Source organism: Saimiri boliviensis, chromosome 1 (genome assembly GCF_048565385.1).
Source record: "Saimiri boliviensis isolate mSaiBol1 chromosome 1, mSaiBol1.pri, whole genome shotgun sequence".
In the NCBI taxonomy this organism is placed as follows: Eukaryota; Metazoa; Chordata; class Mammalia; order Primates; family Cebidae; genus Saimiri; species Saimiri boliviensis.
This window is the reverse complement of record NC_133449.1, coordinates 166,792,566-166,816,071: the sequence shown is the minus strand read 5'-3', so window position 1 is coordinate 166,816,071 and position 23,506 is coordinate 166,792,566. Positions and strand designations below refer to the sequence as shown.

At 44.3% G+C, this 23,506-nt stretch overlaps 1 protein-coding gene across 2 annotated transcripts in view; it reads right to left on the bottom strand.

Moving 5' to 3' along the window:
• Nucleotides 1-1,901: 1,901 nt before the first annotated feature.
• The window catches only part of KDM3B (lysine demethylase 3B), an 85,428-nt gene continuing 63,823 nt past the window's right edge, over nt 1,902-23,506 (bottom strand). For both annotated transcript variants that reach the window (XM_039472120.2, XM_039472121.2), the window contains 11 exons: nt 21,922-22,201; nt 20,778-21,034; nt 16,656-16,922; nt 15,402-15,573; nt 14,056-14,146; nt 13,805-13,935; nt 12,525-12,644; nt 10,576-10,715; nt 9,957-10,133; nt 8,253-8,387; nt 1,902-3,254 (listed from right to left, as the gene is read on the bottom strand). In XM_039472120.2, coding sequence (XP_039328054.1) covers nt 3,174-3,254; nt 8,253-8,387; nt 9,957-10,133; nt 10,576-10,715; nt 12,525-12,644; nt 13,805-13,935; nt 14,056-14,146; nt 15,402-15,573; nt 16,656-16,922; nt 20,778-21,034; nt 21,922-22,201 — 1,851 coding nt within the window. In that variant the 3' untranslated portion in view covers nt 1,902-3,173. The remainder of the gene's footprint in view (nt 3,255-8,252; nt 8,388-9,956; nt 10,134-10,575; nt 10,716-12,524; nt 12,645-13,804; nt 13,936-14,055; nt 14,147-15,401; nt 15,574-16,655; nt 16,923-20,777; nt 21,035-21,921; nt 22,202-23,506) is intronic.

The window sequence follows — 23,506 nt, the reverse complement described above, 5'->3', positions numbered from 1 at the left end:
AGATTATATCCCCCAGCTGCTGACTAGCAAACTTTCTCATCACAGGCCCTGGAGACATCCACCTGAGCTCACAGGTACAGCCGCAGCTGTCCAACCCACTCCTCATCCCCGTTGAAAGAGGATCTCCCCTGGCCTGATGATCCGTTTTGTTTTTTGAGACAGGGTCTTACTCTGTTGCTCAGGCTGGAGTGCAGGGGCACAATCTCAGCTCACTACAACCTCCACCTTCTGGACTTGAGTTATCCTCCCGCTTCAGCCTTTCGAGTAGCTGCAACTGCATACAGGCCGAAGCCACCAATGCCCAGCTAATTTTCGTATTTTTTTTTTCTTTTCGCCAAAATGAGGTTTTGTCATATTGCCCAGGCTGGTCTCAAAACTCCTGAGAGCTCAAGCGATGCACCCACCTCAGCCTCCCAAGGTGCTGGGATTACAGGTGTGAGCCACTGGGCCACTGGTCTGCTTTTTTTAGGTTGTCAGCTCCTAAGCTTTGCAGGGGAACAGAGGTTTATGCTCTCAATGTGGTTACTCCCAACAAAGGGTCAGCTTTCTTTTCAAACAGAGGAGCTGAGAGAGGGGCCTGGGGCTCCAGTTACACCCCCATCAGCAAGCACTAGTGGCAGTGAATGTCCTGATTCCAAAGACATTTATATCCAGAATGTAGGCTAGCCTGCCTCCTGATCTTCAGCAAAGCAACCAACCTCCAACCATCCATTAACCCCCAGTCCTATTGCTCTCCTTTCCTGTCCCATTTTAAAGCTTCTGCATTCCTCTACCCTTTATGCTGAGGTGTAATCCTTCTGGTGACCACAGCATCAACCTGTGCCCATGGGGCTGAAAGGACATACTCAGAACTGTGTATTTCAAAGAGTCATGGTCTTATTCGAGCTTAGTATTCTTGAACCACACAATGGTCTATTTCTAACATGATAAATTATATTTCCAGGTTCAAACGCTTGAGAGGATGTTTTCCAAAAGGTTCCAGAGAAGCAGCCTCTGATAACCCTTCTTGCTATTCTTTACAACTTCCTCTCCAGAAAGCCTCTTCTAATTGGAATGGTCTGTTCTCACCCCACAATTAAGCACTTTAATTACTGCTTGATAAGTCCCATATGGGCCTTCTCCCACCCTCTCTAAAGTGATCTATGGCCATGTTTCACGAGGACAGAGAGGCGTGTGCTTAAGAATCCCACCACAGATTGTCCAACTTTGCTCAGGCCACATACCATGGCCTTTCTCCTCTGATTTTTCCACCTTTCCCACTCCATTCAGAGAGCATAAAGTATGGGGAAACATGTCTCTCTACCCTCTAACTCACGTGGCCCCTTCCCCCTTCCCCTAAGTCCCAAACCATAGTGACCTTACCCTGGCACTTTCCTTTCTCCCAGCATGGCACAACCTCAAGAAGCAAAGAAAAATATTTGTGGCTGGGCACGGTGGTTCACGCCTGTAACCCCAGCACTTTCGAGAGGCTGAAGCGGGCAGATCACAAGGTCAAGAGATAGAGACCATCCTGTATAACATCGTGAAACCCAGTCTCTACTAAAAATACAAAAATTAGCGGGGTGTGGTGGCATGTACCTGCAGTCCCAGCTACTCGGGAGGCTGAGGCAGGAGGACTGCTTGAACCCGGGAGGTGAAGGTTGCAAGTGAGCCGAGATCACGCCACTGCACTCCAGCCTGGCAACAGAGTGAGACTCAAGTCTCAAAAAAAAAAAAAAAACCCACAAAAATACATACGTGTGTGTGTGTGTGTGTATATATATATATATATATATACACACACACACACATATATGCACAGTCATGAAAACCTGGAAATGAATCCCCCACCTCTAACCCAACTCCCAATCTGATGTTGATTTTAGAAGGGTTGGTACACAAAGAATTTAGTCCACTCCAAACAGATTTGTTAGATTTTTAATAAGAACATGGAAATCCCAATCAGCCCTTCAACAAAATTAAAATACAGAAAGTGAAATTAAAAGTATTCTACAGTAAATGACTTTTATTTAAAAAAAAAAAAAAAGTAACTGTGAACATATAAACAGCCTGCAGGGCACTACAGTACAGCTGGAGAGAGATACATTTTCCAATGTACCTATGGGTCAATGAATTCCATCATTTTCAAATAAATCCTTAATCAGACTCCACTCAGTTGGAAAGTTTTGCTGAAAATATTTCTGGACCAAAAAAAAAAAAAAACCTCATGTTGGAAATCAACTGTTCCTTCCCATTTGGAAACGTAAGAGGAATCCCCAGGGAACACACCACAGCTCAGAGGTGACAAAGTTCCTTCTCATATGACTGTTCCCTCAAGGTAAGACTAAGATGGGATGGGGATAAACTAAAAGAATCCCAAAAAAAGCCAATTTTAAGAAATTCTGCTTTGGCTGATTTTGTGCTATAATGGGTAGCTGATTTCTAAAAATCATATTTCTTCAAAGGTTTTATATCGAAAGGAAGACTAAATGTAATGTGCCTTTCCTCATAATCCAGGAAAACAATTGTGGTATTTCAAAAATTCTAAAAATATCTACTTTCATGAAATAGTAACTATTTCACTACAAACCTATTTTTCACTAAATACACACATTTCCTAATCCTGGAGCCTCCTGGGAAAAGCAGTGGGTTCTCCCTGGGCCCTGCAAGGCTCCAGTGTTCACAGGAGAGTGTGGGGATTGGCTTCACCCCGTCTCCTGGGATGGGCCTTGTCAGAGGTCATGTGCAGAGACGCTATCAGGCTTCCACCAGGCATGTTTAAGCAATTACCCCCTACTTGTACCAGTTACGTGATTTCCCTGACCTCCAAACACATTCCCATTTAACTAGGCACAAGAAGAAAAGAAAAGAAAGGTGTGCCCATGAATCTCAAATCAGGAGAATGTGCAGGAAAGCCCCGCCGTGTTCAGGCAATTTGGATTCCCAAAAGCCCACAGGATGGGGATGTGGCACTCTTGGCTTGGAGTCTGAAACTGTATGTGTGAACAGTACGACTTTCCTGTGTCAACCTTCGGTGTTGAGGCAGCATAGAAGAGAGTGGCTGGAGAGTTTGGAATACTGACCACACTGGCTCCGGGTGAAGGGCTTCTGCTCCAGCAAAAAGCCCTGCCGTTCCCTGTAAGTGTTGTGAGTGAAAGACCTGCTTCACAGGGGAGTCTGGAGTTGCTCCATGCCTAGGATCTTGCCAGTTTGGATTCATGAGCCTTGAGGGTGCCAACCGCATCTTTCACTGCATGGTAAATGATGTTCTTCACCTAGAGAGGGTGAACACCAAAGTCAGTTCACAGCAGCCCCACGCAAATGCATGTTCTACCTTGACTGTAAGCCTACTGGTTAGTGGGGAAAAATCCCAACAAGGACTGTGCGTTCCTACACAGTCATTTACAAATTACACAGGGCATAAAGTCTGTACTCAAAAAATAATAATAAAATCCTGTGAACGGCTATCTGTTCACCATCATTTATGTGCTTGCTATATCCTGGGCAGGCTCTGTTGCTGAACTTTATTTTTTATTTTTAAATTTAAAGACAGGGTTTCACCATGTTGGTCAGGCTGGTCATTAACTCCCGACCTCAGGTGATCCGCCCACGTTGGCCTCCAAAGTGCTTGGATTACAGGCGTGAGCCACCACGCCCGGCCTGTTGCTGAACTCTTTATGTGGACCTTCGCTTAATCCTTGCCAGAATCCTATGAAGTAGGTTCTATTATGATCACCCCCAGTTTACAGATGAAAAACTGAGGAAACTCAGGCCACGGTGAATGCCTGGAGAACTTTGCTTCCTTATATGGTTAAGAGGCTTCCCTAAGATTCTGCAGAAAACAAGAATGGAAGGTAGGATTATGGCATATTTTTTCCCTTTGTGCTTGTATGTTTTCTGATTTGGAAAATACATTACATGTGAAATTGGAATACACAATAAAAGTTATTTTTAAAAGTGAAGAGGCACATTTAAGTGAAGAGGATAAAGATGGTTTTCTTTTAGAGGGCTGACAAGAAAATTGGGGTTATTTCTGGGGAGGAAAAGTCAGGAAATGCAAAGCGGAAGGGTACACGAGGGCTTCAACCAAGTAGTTGCTGTATATGTATGTATGTGTGCTGTAATTTCTTTTTTTTTTGGAGACAGAGTTTCGCTCTTGTTACCCAGGCTGGAGTGCAATGGCGCGATCTCGGCTCACCACAACCTCCACCTCCTGAGTTCAGGCAATTCTCCTGCCTCAGCCTCCTGAGTAGCTGGGATTACAGGCACGTGCCACCATGCCCAGCTGATTTTTTGTATTTTTAGTAGAGATGGGGTCTCACTATGTTGACTGGGATGGTCTCGATCTCTTGACCTCGTGATCCACCTGCCTCGGCCTCCCAGAGTGCTGGGATTACAGGCTTGAGCCACCGCGCCCAGCGCTGTAATTTCTTAAGTTGGGTAATGGGCATCCAATTCCCTCTTATGCTATTCTCCATTAATTTTTTTGCATTGCTTCAACAAAAACTTGAGTACCTACTATGTGTCAGACATGGTGCTAAGGAAAAGCAGTAAATAAAATAGTAAATTCCTGCCTTCACAGAGCTTAAATAGCTTACATTCTAGTAGAGTTAAGTAACAGATAAAATCTATCTATGTATCTATGTATGTATGTCTGTAGGTATGTATCTATCTATCTATCTATCTGATGGTGAAAATATTACAGAAAAAATAAAGCAATGAAAGTGGAACGGAGAGTGTTGAAGCAGGAGTTGCTGTTATTCTAAACAGCATAGTCAGGAAAGGTCTTTGTTTTTATTTGTTTTTTGTTTTTAAATAAAGAGATAAGAGTCTGTTGCCCAGGCTGGAGTGTAGGGGGGTGATCATAGGTGACGAGAGCTTCGAAACTCCTGGGCTCAAGTGATCCTTCCACCTCAGCCTCCTGAGTGGCTGGGACTGCAAACACACACCCAATATCCCTAGCTCAGGAAAGGTGTTAAGGATAATGTGACATGTTATCTTTACATTTGTGTTCTATTTAAACAGCAATGTTGGATGGGTGCGGTGGCTCATGATGCCTATAATCTCAGCATTTTGGGAAGCTAAAGCAGGTGGATCACCTGCGGTCACCAGTTCATAACCAGCCTGGCCAACATGGTGAAACCCTGTCAACTACTAAAAATATAAGAATTAGCTCAGTGTGGTGACACATGCCTGTAATCCCAGATACCTGGGAGGCTGAGGCAGGAGAACAGCTTGAACCTGGGAGGCGGAGGTTGCAGTGAGCCAAGATCATGCCACTGCACTCCAGCCTGGGCAATAGAGCAGGACTTCATCTCAAAATATAAATAAATAAAAATAAAAATAAACACCAATGGTGACTATACTTTGTAAAAAAACTTTATGGTAGGCTGGGTGAAGTGGCTCACTCCCATAATCCCAGCACTTTGGGAGGTGGAGGCAGGCAGATTACCTGAGGTCAGGAGTTTGAGACCAGCCTGGCCAACATGGTAAAACCCCATCTCTACCAAAACATACAAAAATTATCTGGGTATGGTGGCGCATGCCTGCAGTCCAGCTACTTGTGAGGCTGAGGCACAAGAATCACTTGATCCCAGAAGACAGAGGATGCAGTCAGCCAAGATCATGCCACTGTCCTCTAGCCTGGGCAACATAGTGAGATCCTGTCTCAAAAAGAAAAAAAAAAAAGCAGTTAAGACTCAGAGTTGAAGGCCGGGCACGGTGGCTCACGCCTGTAATCCTAGCACTTTGGGAGGCCGAGGCGGGTGGATCACGAGGTCAAGAGATCGAGACCATCCTGGTCAACATGGTGAAACCTTGTCTCTACTAAAAATACAAAAAATTAGCTGGGTATGGTGGCACGTGCCTGTAATCCCAGCTACTCAGGAGGCTTAGGCAGGAGAATTGCCTGAACCCAGGAGGCGGAAGTTGCAGTGAGCCGAGATTGCGCCATTGCACTCCAGCCTGAGTAACAAGAGTGAAACTCCGTCTCAAAAAAAAAAAAAAAAAAAAAAGACTCAGAGTTGAAGGAGATTAAATCTAAGAGCAATTAAGAAACACCTCTTCAATCTGATCTACCAAGAACCAGGCATGCCAGAGGAAAAGTGGCCACAGTGAAAGCCTAGAGAATTTTGCTTCCTTATTCTTTGTCATTTTTATGCAACTAAAGTCCCTAAGTGTATTAATGATGAAATTCTGCCCTTCAAATTCCAATCCATTTCAAGGGCAGAGGAAACCTAATCTGATTGTTCAGCTCTGCTCTACAAGGGGATACAGTTCTTAAGGACATGAACTGTAGTCCCTAGCAGAACTCTAAGAAATTGAGCCTGCATAGAAATCTGCTACGAGAAGCAGCTTCAGCACAGTATTTCTTCTCAGAAACAGGCTTAGAACATTATGCCATAGTGCTTTTTCCACCTGTTTGGGGAGGTCAGTCCAGTTAGTTACTAACACTAGTAACACTGTAACACCGAAGGCGAGAGAAATAGAGGACTGTCACAACAGAAATGATTAGGTTAAGCAGTGACCCCACACCCGTATTCCCAGCACTTTATCTCTTTCTCTTTTTTTTTTTTTTGAGACGGAGTTTCGCTCTTGTTACCCAGGCTGGAGTGCAATGGCACGATCTTGGCTCACTGCAACCTCCGCCTCCTGGGTTCAGGCAATTCTCCTGCCTAAGCCTCCTGAGTAGCGGGGATTACAGGCACGCGCCACCATGCCCAGCTAATTTTTTCTATTTTTAGTAGAGATGGGGGTTTCACCATGTTGACCAGGATGGTCTCGATCTCTGGACCTCGTGATCCACCCGCCTCGGCCTCCCAAAGTGCTGGGATTACAGGCTTGAGCCACCGCGCCCGGCCTTCCCAGCACTTTATCTCTTGAGGCTAGCCTGGGCAACAGAGACCTGGCTCTATTAAAAAGAAGATAAATCTTTTTTTTGAGTTGGAGTCTTGCTCTGTCACCCAGGCTGCAGTGCACTGGCATGATCTCAGCTTACTGCAACCTCCACCTCCCACTTCAAGAAATTCTCAGGCCGGGCGTGGTGGCTCAAGCCTGTAATCCCAGCACTTTGGGAGGCCGAGGCGGGTGGATCACGAGGTCAAGAGATCGAGACTACCCTGGTCAACATGGTGAAACCCCGTCTCTACTAAAAATACAAAAAATTAGCTGGGCATGGTGGCACGTGCCTGTAATCCCAGCTACTCAGGAGGCTGAGGCAGGAGAATTGCCTAAACCCAGGAGGTGGAGGTTGCGGTGAGCCGAGATCGCACCATTGCACTCCAGCCTGGGTAACAAGAGTGAAACTCTGTCTCAAAAAAAAAAAAAAAGAAATTCTACTGCCTCAGCTTCCTGGGTAGCTGGGACTATAAGCATGCACCACCATGCCTAGCTAATTTTTGTAAAAAAGAAGGAAAAAAAAAAAAAAAAAAAAAACAAATAAAATTAAGTGGGGCGTGGTGGCTCATGCCTGTAATCTCAGCATTTTGGGAGGCCAGGCAGGCAGACCACGAAGTCAAGAGTTTGAGACAAGCCTGGCCAACATGGTGAAACCCCATCTCTACTAAAAATACAAAAATTAGCCAGGAACAGTGGTGGGTGCCTGTAGTTCCAGTTGATTGGGAGACGGAGGCAGAAGAATCGCTTGAACCCGGGAGGCGGACATTGCAGTGAGCCGAGACTGTGCCACTGCACTCCAGCCTGGGTGACAAAGCAAGTCTCCATAATAAATAAATAAAATTAAAAAGAAATGAGGTTAAAAGATGAGTATTCTCTAAATAAAACTGAGGAGGACTTATTAAATAATTCCTAGGCTGGGCACGGTGGCTCAAGCCTGTAATTCCAGCACTCTGGGAGGCCGAGGCGGGTGGATCACGAGGTCAAGAGATCGAGACCATCCTGGTCAACATGGTGAAACCTCGTCTCTACTAAAAATACAAAAAAAGTAGCTGGGCATGGTGGCACGTGCCTGTAATCCCAGCTACTCAGGAGGCTGAGGTAGGAGAATTGCCTGAACCCAGGAGGCGGAGGTTGCGGTGAGCCGAGATCGCGCCATTGCACTCCAGCCTGGGTAACAAGAGCGAAACTCCGTCTCAAAAAAAAAAAAAAAAAAAAAAAATTCCTGAAAGGAATTCATATCCCTCAACTTTCCTGCATCATTTCTCCTCCACAATTAGACCTTCAAAGAATACCCTCAGAAAGGAAAATGTGCTTTCTGGTATAATGTCTGTAAGTATGCAATGAGAAGACAGAGTGGGGTAGAAGGAGTTATTTACCTGCAGTTTATCCTCATGGTTTGTATGAGTGTTAGAGAGATGCCTGAATTCCTGAGTCAGGCGGAAACAGTGCTTTACATGTTCTGGAGATACAAAGTCTTCTGCTACTTTTATGCAACTGTATAGATTGTGAACCTGAGAGGGGCAAAGTACAGAGGGGAAATATCAGACATTAGAGATTCAATAAATAGGGAAAACATCCATGATATAGTTAAAAAATTTAGAAATATGTAATTTCCATTTTTACAATAACACAGAAAAGCTGTAAGTGCAAATTTATAAATAAAAATATTGACCAGGTGCAGTGGCTCATGCCTGTAATCCCAGAACTTTGGGAGGCAGAGGCACGTGGATTGCTTGAGCTCAGGAGTTCAAGACCAGCCTGGCTAACATGGCAAAACCCCAAAACCCCTGGCTAACATGGCGAAACCCTGTCTCTGACCAAAGGAAAAAAAAGAAAAAAAAAGGAAAAAGAAATACATAAAAGTATTAGTATTTGCACCGAAAATGTTCTGGAAAAATATACACCAAACTGTTAACAGTAGGCTACCTCTGAGGAAAGAAACTAGATTGGGAAAGTGGGATAAGGGGATTGATAAGAGTATGATACAGGTAGCTGAGCTAGGATTTGTCACTTTTTCTTTAATAGCTTGCATTGTTAAAATTATTATTATTATTATTATTTCCGCCTCCTGGGTTCAGGCAGTTCTCCTGCCTCAGCCTCCCGAGTAGCTGGGATTACAGGCACGTGCCTGTAATCCCAGCTACTCGGGAGGCTGAGGCAGGAGAACTGCCTGAACCCAGGCGGCGGAGGTTGCGGTGAGCCGAGATCGCGCCATTGCACTCCAGCCTGGGTAACAAGAGCGAAAACTCCGTCAAAAAAAAAATAAAAAATAAAAAATAAATTATTTTATTTTACTTTTTTTGAGACAGAATTTTGCTCTTGTGGCTCAGGCTAGAGTGCAATGGTACAATCTCAGCTCACCTCAAGCTCCGCCTCCCAGCTTCAAGCGATTCCCCTGACTCAGCCTCCCAAGCAGCTGGGATTATAGCTATGTGCCAGAATGCCAGCAATTTTGTATTTTTAGTAGAGACAGGGATTTTCTCCATGTTGGTCACGCTGATCTCGAACTCCCAACCTCGGCTGATCCACCCACCTCAGCCTCCCAAAGTGCTGGGATTACAGGTATGAGCCACCGAGTCTGGCCCTGTTTAATTTTTTTTAAATGAACCTTAACATTACAAGGAAGAAAATAAAAGCATAAGTTGGGTGCGCTGGCTCACGCCTGTAATCCTAGCACTTTGGGAGGCTGAGACGGGCGGATCATCTGAGGTCAGGAGTTTGAGACCAGCCTGACCAACAAGGAAAAACGCCATCTCTACTAAAAATACATAATTAGCTGGGCATGGTGGCATATGCCGGTAATCTCAGGTACTTGGGAAGCTGAAGCAAGAGAATTGCTTGAACCTGGGAGGTGAAGGGTGCAGTGAGCTGAGATGGCACCATTGCACTCCAGCCTTGGCAACAAGAGCAAAAGTATGCCTCAAAAAAAAAAAAAAAAGGCATAAAATAAGTTGTAGCATAAGCGAAATCAGTCTAATCCAGCTACTTAAATCTTAAATCTCTTGGTAGATTAGCAAGAAAAGCAGAAATAAGAAAACATCCATGGAACTGTCCACCCTAAGCCCCAAGCAGGAACTCACCTGGTGTGGGGCTCCAGCAGGTATGAAAACAGCATCACCTAAGAACTGCACGATAGCCCAGCCTTGCACACCATACTCTTCATAGAGTCGCTTACGGAGGGTCTGGTCCAGGTACCAACTTTGGTCATGAATTGGGTCATGATCAGGGGGGTTCTCTTGGCCTTGTTCTTCTCCAACCTGAAGCCATCATCAAAATCCAAAGACGGGAAAATTAAAAATTATTAACAGCATAAATGCAACTTGCTGTAGCAATGTCCTAGGATGGGGTGAGAGTGTGCTAGGATGGGGTGAGAGTGGCAAAACTTCTGCTTTATTCCAGTCAACATCCTCTAGGTGTGGATGCAAGCCTTTGGGCTTTTCCACCAGAGGTACCATGGCAAACAGGTCTGTCTTTTTTCTTTTCTTTCTTTTTTCAAAGACAGAGTCTCACTATGTTGCCCAGGCTGGAGTGCGGTGGCTATTCAGAGGTGCAATCCTACTACTGATCAGCACGTGAGTTTTGCCCTGTTCCGTTTCCGACTAGCCAACAGGTCTTTAATGCCAAGGAACTCCACATGAGAAACCCTAGACAGGGTGTCTTGATATGTAAGCTGGGAGCACAGCCCACCCAGGGGCATACCTTTCGGAGCAGCTCCCGGATCTTCTCTGCATCCTTGGCTGCATAGATGTGCCATAAAGCACCTGGCTTCTCTTTTCCATCATGAATCCTCTGCTTTGTCACCTCATCAGCATCTCCCTCATCAATTGTCTTGAGTACCTCTGAAAACAGCAAAATGACACTTTCAATGTAGTTAGCCATTTCAGTACCTCTGAGCTAAACAAAATGTCCAATTCAAACAAATTCAGTTTCTCCTCTTCTCCATCTCTGGAATAATATAAAACAGAATCAAAGAATCAAAATTCATACTGGTCTAAGCTCCCTATGCACACAAAGAACAACAATAAACCTTCCTTATTAGAGCTTCAGCATTTTTGGAGGTATAATTTCCCCTTAAAACACATTGCTTGCTCAAACTGTGTAGCCATATCTTATGTTTAACTTGCAGGCCATTTACTGCTACAAGTATATGGAGTCTGTATCTTTTCTCAAGACCCCTTCAAACGCTAGCATTCTGGATTTAAGTTCACAAAGCATAAAGCATCACTGGCAAGTTAAGAGGGTTGGCTTCTAATGCTTGTCTGTTATAATCACCTAAAAAACAAGTAATGAATGTTGCAGGTGTGCGGAATCAAAAGCAAATGTAGGCCAGGCATGGTGGCTCATGCCTATAATCCCAGCACTTTGAGAGGTTGAGGCAGGAAGATCACCTGAGGTTAGGAGTTTAAGACCAGCCTGGCTAACATAGTGAAACCCCATCTCTACTAAAAATACAAAAATTAGCCAAGTGTGGTGGGACATGCCTATAATCCCAGCTACTCAGGAGGCTGAGGAAGGAGAATAGCTTGAACCCAGGAGTTGCAGTAAGCCAAGATCATACCACTGCACTCCAGCCTGGGTGACAGAGTAAGATTCTGTCTCAAAAAAAAAAAAAAAAAAAAAAAAAAAAATGCAAATGTAAACCCAGGCATAGTGGCCTTGCCTGTAGGCCCTGTTACTTGGGAGGCTGAGGTGGAAGGAATACTTGAGCCCAGGAGTTTGAAGCCAGTCTGGGCAACATAGTGAGACTCTATCACCAAAAAAAAGAAAAAAAAAAAATTACCCCGAACCTTGAGATTTTAAGTTACTTATTTTCTTTTTTAAAAAAGTATCTCCTTTGGCCGGGCGCGGTGGCTCAAGCCTGTAATCCCAGTACTTTGGGAGGCCGAGGCGGGTGGATCACGAGGTCAAGAGATCGAGACCATCCTGGTCAACATGGTGAAACCCCGTCTCTACTAAAAATACAAAAAAAAAATAGCTGGGCATGGTGGCGCGTGCCTGTAATCTCAGCTACTCGGGAGGCTGAGGCAGGAGAATTGCCTGAACCCAGGAGGCGGAGGTTGCGGTGAGCCGAGATCGCGCCATTGCACTCCAGCCTGGGTAACAAGAGAGAAACTCCGTCTCAAAAAAAAAAAAAAAAAAAAGTATCTCCTTTTTCTGAAATTTCCATAATGAACATATACTAATTTTAACACTGAGATGGCAGAAAGTGCAAATACAGTGTACTTCATTTGCATTTATGCAAATGAAGCAAAAATATCACTTTTATGCTTCATTTCTATGAAGGTCCTGGCTTTATCATCTGTCATTCCACAGCTGACCTGACTGATAGGTCATGTCAGAACTCTGTTTACCCTTTCTCCTCTTTGTGAGGCTACAAAGTGGAAAAGGGCAGCATTTCTAGAAAGAGAAAGACTCTAGTCAAAGATACACGAAGTAGTACTCTTTTCTACTAGAATCTTCTCCTTTATCTAGCAACATCCACTGGGCACCTACTTCCCATCAGGACTGGAAGAAGCAAGAAAAAGCTACTAGGGGAATAAAACAAGAAAAAAGAAAAGCCACTGGCCCTGACTAAGGATGAAAACACCCAACTGTATTCCCAAGACAAAGCCTCACCATTCTGAAGCAGTGCATTCTAGAAATCATACCTTCATCATGAGCACCCTCCCCGATGGGAATCCCAACATACACCATCACATTAACCGCATCAGACACATCTAAGTGTAGATTTGTTGTACCAACTCTTCTATCTTCTGCTGTTATCAACCCTAAAGGAGAAAGGAAAATAGGCAAGGTGAAGTGCCAATGTTCGGAAGAATCTACATCAACACAACATCTGAAAACATGCTCAAGGGTGTTCTTTCTATTGAGATGGAGTCTTGCTCTGTCACCCAGGGTGGAGTGCAGTGGTGTGATCTTGGCTCACTGCAACTTCCACCTCCTGGGTTCAAGCAATTTTCCCGCCTCAGCCTCCCCAGTAGCTAGGATTACAGGCACGTGCTACCACACTGGCTAATTTTTGTATTTTTACTAGAGACAGGGTTTTGCCACATTGGCCAGGCTGCTCTCAAACTCCTGAGACCTCATGATCTGCCCGCCTCAGCCTCCCAAAAAACTGGGAATATAGGTGTAAGCCACCGCGCCCGGCCCACTGTTTGGCCACTGAACAAAATCTAACTCTAAAAAACGATCTCTCCATGAAAGACAAAACAGGCTGGGTGTGGTGACTGATGCCTGTAATCTCAGTCCTTTGGCAAGAAGAGGCAGGCGGATCACTTGAGGTCAGGAGTTCAAGACCAGCCTAATCAATATGGAGAAACCCCGTCTCTACTAAAAAAAAATACAAAAATTAGCTGGGCATGGTTGCACATGCCTGTAAATCCCACCTACTTGAGAGGTTATGGCAGGAGAATCACTTAAACCTGGGAGGCAGAGGTTGTGGTGAGCCAAGATTGCACCATTACACTCCAGCCTGGGCAATAAGGGCGAAACTCTGTCTCAAAAAAAAAAAAAAGAAAGAAAACCAGATATGGGAATTAGGCATATTCAGATATAGCTGAGCTTTCACTGTGATTTATGTCATCACTGGCCTTTACAAAGCACTGGCTGGGTAGCATGGCACCCAGACCTCTTCATTATTATTTTGTCAAGTCTCTTTAGACTCAAGAATATGGCTCCTTAGGTAGAATTTTTGACAGGAAACTTCCTCACAACTGGAGACATATATGCTTATGGTCTGAGCCCACATGGATGTTATGAAACCCAGTATGACAAAAATCAAACATATTAAAAACCATCTTGGATAGTATTCACTTTTCCAGCACCTGCCCATAATCATCTCTACACCTGACAGTGACCACAGATCTCCCTCTATAGTTGAAATAAGAACAACAGTTCCCCGAAAGAGCAATTTTAGTTTCCCTCATACCATAGGCATTGTACATCTTGGGGCCCAGATCAGGCCTTACAAAGTAGCTAGGTAGCCTAGAGGCCAGATTGAGCCTGCCATCTCGTTTGGTATATTCTGGCAGAGGAAGGTTCTCCATCAGATCTTCAAACCTATAAAAGTGCAGGAAAGATGACTTAGCTTATCAGGGAAGAAAGCCAAGAGACAAAGTTCACTTTTCTGTGATTACTTTGTGATGGCTTCTGAAGATGACACCACTGTAGGTCACTAACCTCGTTGGCATCATGTCTCGAAAATCTTCCCCAGGAGGCCAGTCCTTGAGTTTGAGCACCATTGGCTGCCCATCTTCTGACCGTAGTCGTTCTGAAAGACAGAGTATACTCCCATAAACATCTGCTGGTTTGGCTGCTGTCCGATTTTCAACAATGACAAAGTTTTAGGAGACTAACTTCTTATCTTTTTTTTTTGAGATGGAGTCTTACTCTGTTCACCTGGGCTGGAGTGCAGTGGTGTGATCGCAACTCACTGCAACTTCCACTTCCCAGGTTCAAGCAATTCTCCCTGCCTTAGCCTCCTGAGTAGCTGGGATTACAGGCAACCGCCACCATGAGAGGTTAATTTTTATATTTTTAGTAGAGACAGGGTTTCACCATGTTGACCAGGCTAGTCTTGAACTCCTGACCTCTGGTGATCCGCCCGCCTTGATCTTCCAAAGTGCTGGGATTATAGGGGTAAGCCACTGCACCTGGCTTAGGAGACTAACCTCTTATTTCAGAGTTGTAAACTCCTGTAATGGACTAGGTGGGCTTTGTTTTCCTCACTCACTACTTTAGTATGTGTCATATTTTTCCATCTTATAGGGGCCCTGTCCCCCTTCCTCAGAGTGAAAGTGCTCTGCACAGCCCATGGAATCACATGCTTAAGCCTAGGCATGCTCTGGGAGTCATGTGATTGCCATGTAAACTACATGGTTGGCACCAGGGAAGAATGTACCCAACCAAGTGGGTATAATTTGTTCTTTTTTTGTTGTTTTTGAGATGGAGTTTCACTCTTGCTGCCCAGGCTGAAGTGCAATGGCGTGATCTTGGCTCACTGCAATCTCTGCCTCCCAGGTTCAAGCGATTCTCCTGATTCAGCCTCCTAAGTTGCTGGAATTACAGGTGCCTGTCACTACACTTGGCTAATTTTTTTTTTTTTTTTAGTAGAGACACCACACCTGGCCTTAATTTGGTTTTATTTGTGGTGCCATCTCGGCTCACTGCAACCTCTACCTCCTGGATTCAAGTGATTTTCCTGCCTCAGCCTCCTGAGTAGCTGGGATTATAGGCACACAACACCACGCTGAGCTAATTTTTGAATTTTTACTAGAGACAGGGTTTCACCAAGTTGGGTGGGCTGGTCTGGAACACCTGACCTCAGAGATCCATGCATAAGCCTCTGAAAGGGCTGCAACTATAGGAGCGAGCCACTGCGCCTGGCTGGCTGTATGTATGTATGTATGTATTTATTTATTTAAGTCCCCATTATGCTCCAGAATATATTATTCAAAGGCAGAGCGGGCATATAGATGTTTATTTCCCAGTTTGCTATTACTGAACTAGGTATAAAAGCTACTTACTGCATATGATCTCGAAACCATCCCAGAAATCCCGAACTTTCACATCGGAAATTATAGCACAGTTCCTGCAGTTCACCAAGTCCACATCCTGGTCTCCAAATTCCTGGCTAAAAGCTTCTGGCTTCCAGAGCTCAGACTTGAGCTTTTTATGTACCCCCGAAACCAGCACTGGCTATGAAAACAAAAATATCCCAATCAGAGCAATCTAGGAAAACCTTCCAGCTCTAGGGCTGAGAGAGAAAGAAGGGTTTCCTGAAGAGGACCTCCTCTTCTCCAGGAAAGCTCTACTATTCTTTCCCAGTTTTATAATGCATGAATTTCCACGTCAACTAAAGTGAAAGGAAATGCTTCTACTCCATTGTTACACTTTATTCTCACCCTCAGGAAATCACTTCTGTTGCCCTAATACCTGCCACTGTTTTAAGGTGAGAGGACAAATAGCTGACAAGTGCAACTTTGAGATTTGAGAACACTTCCTCATACTGAAAGTGACAATTCCATCCATGAGCTCCCCATTCCTCAACACCTGCTGAAGTTTTTAAACTAGGGATTGTTAATCACACTATCAAAAAACTTGTGTGGCCTTAAAACATTTACTTAGAAAAAGTACTACCTACCTCTAAACCCTCCTCCACCCAAGTTAAAATCACACTTACGGATTTTTCTCTAAAGGTGTTATCAATACCAGATCAACATGTAACAAATTTCAAATGCCTTTTTAAGAACACAGCACTACATAGCTTAGAAACAAGAGGATGCATGGTGTGCTTTTAGGAATCTCCTTCCTTTTATTTATTTATTTATTTTGACACAGAATCTCGCTCTGTCGCCCAGGCTAGAATTCAGTGGCATGATCTCAGCTCACTGCCCGCTCTGCCTCCTGGGTCAAGTGATTCTTCTGCCTCAGCCTCCTCAGCAGCTGGGATTAGACATCCACCACCATGCTCAGCTAGTTTTTTTTTGTATTTTTAGTAGAGATGGGGTTTCATCATGTTGGCCAGGCTGGTCTTGAACTCTTGACCTCAGATGATCCGCCTGCCTTGGCCTTCCAAGGTGCTAAGATTATAGGTGTAAGCCACCATGCCCAGCCATCTCCTTGCTTTTAAAAACTCAAGACAACTTGAAGTAGCAAGGCTATTATAATAACCTCACTATGTCTAAATCTCCCTGGCAAAAGGAGAGACCTGGAATTGTCCAGGTAGCTATGGTAGGCAGGCAGACAGCTGGTCCTCGGAATGACTTGTTCTTGCTTACCTGACCTTGCTTCCAACATTCCCGGAAGATCTTCCAATTGTTTTTGTTGCTGGGATCATGGAGACATAGAAGCCTCCCATCACAGAGCCAGGAGTGAGAAGTATGGGGATCTAGAACATTTAACCCCATCACCATTTCCTTCACTTCCTTCTGGGTATCAGTCAAGTTGCAGGCCCGCTTTGAAGCATCTGAGGTTTTCTTATTTTCTACCACTGAGGCAATGATGTGGTCAAGAAAGTTGGGTAGGCTGGCCTTGCTCTTCACTCCCTGCCAGACACAAATCCATCAGGTAAGCTTGACTGAAGCACCATGAGAATGGCATTCCAAAAACGGTCTCAAGGTTGTATTCACAAGTAGTTCTGACCTATCTGATTAAATTCTACAAAAGTTATTAAAATGTCTTTTACAATTGGAAGGGGATAAGAAGTCAACATCTTAAATTTCTTTATCCTTCATATTTTACCTTAACAATTAGGTAAGAAAGGAAAGTATAGAAAGATTCCCATCTGCCTTGAGAGAGAGATCTAAGTCCTAAGAAATACCTTTGGCGTCAGCCATTCAGTGTACAAAGCACACATGCATGTAGACTGCAGGGATCATCAAATGCTGTAACTGAGTGAGAAAGATCATTTAGTCTGACGGTTCTAAATATTTCCTAATCAGCAGGCCCAAAGGATACGATACTTCGATTAAGTAACTGAAGTGACTTTATCAAGGCAGGGAGCACCTCAATGAAGGGTATACCAGAGTGTCAAAGAGGAATTGTATATTCTGAAAGCAGTCTCTGACTCTCCAATTTTTCCCTCACTACTATCCCACTGAGAATCACTCACCTGTTTCAGCTGATGGGAAAGCTCAGGCCCAGAGATGAAAGTGACATACCTAAGGTCACAAAACTAAAGGTAGGGGAGCTTTTATAAACTAGATAATCCTATGCTTACAGTATTACTAATCCCTGTCTCTATAAAGCGTGTATAATCATGTAACATCATGGAAGAATCAGAAAAACAACTGGCGGTATGATGAGCAAATATACATAAAACAGTACCCAAAGTAATTGTTTTATTTGCTTTTTAAAAGTTACTTATCCAGGCCAGGTGCAGTGACTCACACTTGTTATTCTAGCACTTAGGGAGGCTTAGGCGGGTGGATTATCTGAGGTCAGGAGTTCAAGACCAGCCTGGCCAACATGGTGAAACCCTGTGTCTACTAAAAATACAAAAATTAGCCAGGTGTGGTAGCATGTGCCTGTAGTCCCAGATATTTGGGAGGCTGAGGCAGGAGAATCGCCTGAACCCAGGACGTGGAGGTTGTAGTGAGCTGAGATCGTGCCACTGCACTCTAGCTTGGGCAACAGAGTGAGACTCCTTCTCAAAAAAAGGTGTAGAACATTTGTATAAAACGAGGAAAGCATACAGATGATAATATCTCGAGGCAGCTGGGAGGCAAGGGTATGAAGGACACCTTTCACTCTAAACCTTTTTTCTGTCTTTAATTAAATTAATTAATCAATTTTTTGAGTTGTAGTCTCACTCTGTTGCGGAGGCTGGAGTGCAGTGGTGCAGTCTCGGCTCACTACAACTTTAACCTCCTGGGCTCAAGTGATTCTCTTGCCTCAGCCTCCCGAGTAACTGGGATTACAGGCATGTGCCACAATACCTGGCTAATGTTTTATTTTTAGTAGAGATAGGGTTTCACCATGTTGACCAGGCTGGTCTTGAACTCCCGACCTCAGGTGATCCGCCTGCCTCAGCCTCCCAAAGTATTGGTATTACAGGCATGAACCACTGCACCCAGCCTCATTTATTTTTTTGAGACAATTCTCCCTCTGTTGCCCAGTGCGTGGTGCAATCTCGGCTCATTGCCACTTCTGCCTCCCAGGTTCAGGCAATTCTCCTACCTCAGCCTCCCAAGTAGCTGGGATTACAAGCATGTGCCATCATGCCTGGCTGATTTTTGTTTTTAGTAGAGGTTTTTAGGTTTTGCTATGTTAGTCAGGCTAGTCTCGAGCTCCTGACCTCAAGTGATCTGTCTGCCTCAGCCTTCCAAAGTGCTGGGATTATAGGTGTGAGCCACTGTGCCTGGCTGCCTTTCTTTTTTCTTTTTGAGATGGAATCTCACTCTTATTGCCCAGGCTGGAGTGCAATGGCATGATCCTGTCTCATTGCAACCTCAGCCTCCTGGGTTCAAGCGATTCTCCTGCCTCAGCCTCCCATGTAGCTGGGATCACAGGCGCTCACCACCTGGCCCAGCTAATTTTGTATTTTTAATAGAGATGGGGTTTCTCCATGTTGGTCAGGCTGGTCTTGAACTCCTGACCTCAGGTAATCCATCTGCCTCAGCCTCCCAAATTGCTGAGATTACAGGCATAAGCCACCATGCCCCACCTCTTTTCTGTCTTTTAGATGTTGTACCTTGTGAAGGCATTCATTCAATAAACGCTTACTAAACATGACTGGATCAAAGACCATGGCCCTAGGGATATACTAATAAAACAGGAAAAAATGCCTTTAGGAGAAGCAAGAGACAGAAAATAAAATATCTAATAGGTCAGATGGTAATGAGTGCTATGAAAAAAACAAAGCAGGGAAAATAGATATGTGAAGTGACAGTGTGATGGAATTTTAGAAAGGGTGATGTACAAAGAAAGGGTTACCGAGAGTAACATTTCAGGAGGCAGGTGAGGGAGCTGATGATGAAGCAAGCAAGGGGGTTACATGGGAAAGAAATTCTAGGTAGAGGAAATAACAAGTGCAAAGGCTCTGAAGAGGGAGCATGCCTGGCCAGGTTCAAACAACAGCAAGAAGGTGGGTGTGGCTGGAATGGAGTGAACAGGACAGAGTGTGGTAGTTGAAGTCACAGAGGTGAGGGGAAGAAGAACAGATAAGGCTACAGCCTCATAGTCCAGGTGCATATTCTATTCATCTGTAAGCACTATAAGGACTCTGCTCATCTTATGAGAGAAGGAGGAAGCCCTTGGAGGATTTCAGGCAGAGGTGATATGATCTGACTTATATTTTATTATTTTTTTCTTTTCATTCTTTTAAAATTTTTATTTCTTAATAAAAAGCCTTCAGTGGGATGACTTATATTTTAAAAGGACCACTCTAGCTACTGTGTTGAAAATACATTGTTGGCTGGGCATGGTGGTGCATGCCTGTAGTCCCAGCTACTCGGGAGGCTGAGGCTGGAGGATCTCCTGAGTCCAGGAGTTCTGGGCTGTAGTGCGCTATGCTGATCAGGTGTCCGCACTGAGTTCAGCATCAATATGGTGACCTCCCGGGAGCGGGAAACCACCAGGTTGCCTAAGGAGGGGTGAACCAGCCTAGGTCAGAAATGGAGCAGGTCAAAATTCCCATGCTGATCAGTAGTGGGATCATGCATGTGAATAGCCACTGCACTTCAGCCTGGGCAACATAGCGAGATCCCGTCTCAAAAAAGAGAAAATACATTGTTGATTTTGACGGGCAGAAACAAGGAGACCTGTAAGGAATTTATTGCAAAAACTTAGGCAAGATGTTGGCTCAGACCAGAGAGAAAGCAATAGAGCTGATGAAAAATAAGTGGATTCTGAATATAGTTGGAAGATCAAATTTGAAAGGATGTGCTAACAAATTAGATAAGAAAGGTAAGACAGGTGATTCCCAAATGATTCTAAGATTTCTGGTGCAAGCAATCAGAAGGACAGAGATGCCACTGACCAGTAAGAGAAAACTAAGGAGACGCAGGCTTATGATCAGAAGATCAGGAGTTCAGGCTTACATGCATTAAGGGTTTCAGATATCTATTAGATATCCAAGAGAATACAATACAAATGTACTATCCAGGTTAAAAAAAATTAACGCCTGCTATTAACAAGAAAATCAAGCAATCATTGTATTAACTTTTCTGCTGATGACTGGAAAACTTCAAATCCTCAACTTTTACTGACTTCCTAACATGGTACAAAGGTTCACTACTTAAAAAGATCTCAAATATTCCAGAATTTTAAAGAGAGACCTTGTCAGCTTGACAATGTAGAGAACACAAATCACCCATGTGCCCTCTAACCCAATTATCAGATCTCTGATGGTTCTTTCATGGAAAGGCAGCAAAGGCTAGAGTTGCAGAGAGGACACTTACTGCTGAGGATGTAGAGAAGACCGGGGGAAAAGGTATGCCTGTGTCCAAAGGGGTCTGAGGAAGTTTTCCAGGCCCGGAGTGAAGGAGATCTCGAAGGCTAGAGCCTTCGGTTTTATTGTTGGAGGCAGTGGGACCCAGCAACAGACTGTTAAAAAGCTTTGGAGTCAACGGAGAGACCTTTGCAGTGGAGTTGAATGAGTCCAGCCCAAAGGGTGAATGAGACTCTTTATTGAGCACCGACCTCAGGGACCCTGCTTCTGTAAGAACATAACCAGGAATAGCATTAGGTACAAAAAGGAATACCCAGCACAAAACTGACTCCTAAAAATCAGTCACGTGGGAAGAAGGAAAGACTCTCTCCCTTCCCCGGCACCCCCCAAACTGTGTATCCTCTGTTTGGGTCTAGCCTGACAAACTATAATTCTAAGAGGTCTCACAGTCAAGGATAAGCTCTCCTATTACTTCTTTACCAAATTTGAATTTCAAACTCCCTTTTGTTCTCATCCATCTTTCATCTCCCTTACTTTCTAAGACAGTGTTTCAAGTGGATTTCCAGAATACCTATACTGAAGTCACTTGGAGTGCTTGTTAAAAATGCAGATCATGGGCCGGGCACGGTGGCTCACGCCTGTAATCCCAGCACTTTGGGAGGCTAAGGTGGGCAGATCATCTGAGGTCAGGAGTTCGAGACCAGCCTGACCAACATGCAGAAACCCCATCTCTACTAAAAATACAAAAAAACCAGCCAGGTATGGTGGCGCATGCCTGTAATCCCAGCTACTTGGGAGGCTAAGGCAGGAGAATCGCTTGAACCCAGTAGGCAGAGGTTGTGGTGAGCTGAGATTGCGCCATTGTACTCCAGCCTGGGCAACAAGAGCGAAACTGCTTCTGAAAAAAAACCAAAACCTTGTATAAATTCTGACTAAGGAGATTAGGGTAGGCAAGGTAGAGCCCAGGCATGTGCCTTTTTAGAGAAGCTCCACTTCTAGAAAGTTGAAAGACAGTCCTTCATTTTTATGTGATCAGCCAGAGAAAGCAAGTGGCACGTTTCATTAATGTGGGTGGTAATGTGTGAGTTCAAGTAATTCTGGAACAAACTCTTGAGTTCCACCACAGACAGAGCAGAGGTTTGTATGCATCTCACCTTTTGTTTCTTCTTTAGCCTTCTGGGTTGCTAAATCTGCCAACCAGTGCAGGGCGGAGGAGGGTGGGGCCATGTCAGGGCAAGGAGGCCTGATGGCTTTCAGTTCACTATTGCTATTTGATGCCGAACTGTCTGTTTTCAGAGGCTCTTCAGATCTGATGTCAGTGCTGTCGGCTTTGGGAACATGGTCCGGCTCTGGAGTTGTTACTGCTGCTGGTCCTCCTCCGCCTGAGAAGGTAGTTTCATTTCCAGAAGAGGCACTAGGGTTTATGCTAGGAAGCTAAAACACAGAAGGTCAACATGATTAGAGTGCTGTCCTTGATAACACGACTAGTAATGGCTTCACATACTAAATAGGTCTGGGAAGAATCATCTGTCCTGTAAACTGGCATTTCATACATTATTTAATTCAAAATATATTTATTGAGTCATACAACATGCCAGAAACCAGGCTACGTTCTGTGATCAGTGAACAAGGCTTGTAGTTTGCAATCTAGAATAAAGACTTAGCATGTCTGACACAATTTATACAATGGCAAATTGGTAATTTAAATGACCACAGTACTGTTCTTAGGATTACATAACATAGTATATGCAAAGGGCTTAGCATGGTTCTGACACACATAAATGCTAAATAAATGTTTATTACTCTATTATTGATTTTTTCCAAATAATTTGCTCTATCTAGAGTATTTACATACTCTATATGGTCAACTCTACTGAAAATGTATCTTGAGACCCCCTCAGCATTAATCCCTATGCCTCTTATCATCAACAATGTGTTATAGCAGTGTTGCCAGAAAGGCCTTGGAATGTAAGCAGTTGGTTGTAGGTCAGGAGTTCAAGACCAGCCTGGCCGATATGGTGAATCCGTGTCTCTACTAAAACTATAAAAAATTAGCTGGGCATGGTGGCGTATGCTTGTAATCTCAGCTTCTCAGGAGGCTAAGGCGGGAGAATCACTTGAATTCGGGAGGTGGAGGTTGCAGTGAGCCGAGATTGCACCACTGAGCTCCAGCTGGGGGACAGAGTAAGACTCTGTCAAAACCAAACCAAACCAAACCAAACCAAAACAAACAGGCCAAGTGCAGTGGCTCACGTCTATAATCCCAGCATCTTGGGAATCCGAAGAGGACGGATCACTTGACGTCAGGAGTTTGAGACCAGCCTGAGCGACACGGTGAAACTCTGTCTCTACTAAACATATAAAACTTAGCCGGGTGTGGTGGAACATGCCTGTTATACCAGCTACTCAGGAGGCTGAGGCACGAGAATCGCTTGAACCTGGGAGGCAGAGGTTGCAGTGAGACAAGATCACACCACTACACTCTAGCTTGGGCAACAGAGTGAGACTGTCTCAAAACAAAAACTGACAGAGCAATGTGAAAACCATTGCCTCTGAACCCAACTCAGTGAACCAATCTTCATATTTCTGTCTTCTGTACCTGAGATGAATCCAGTGATAGGGACCATGTATCATCTCAGATAAGACTCAAGAAGACCAGTAGTATTCTTAGCAACCTTTTCTACATTCTTTACCCATATAAAAACCCTGAGGTATACATCTTGACAAGATGCTAAGAAT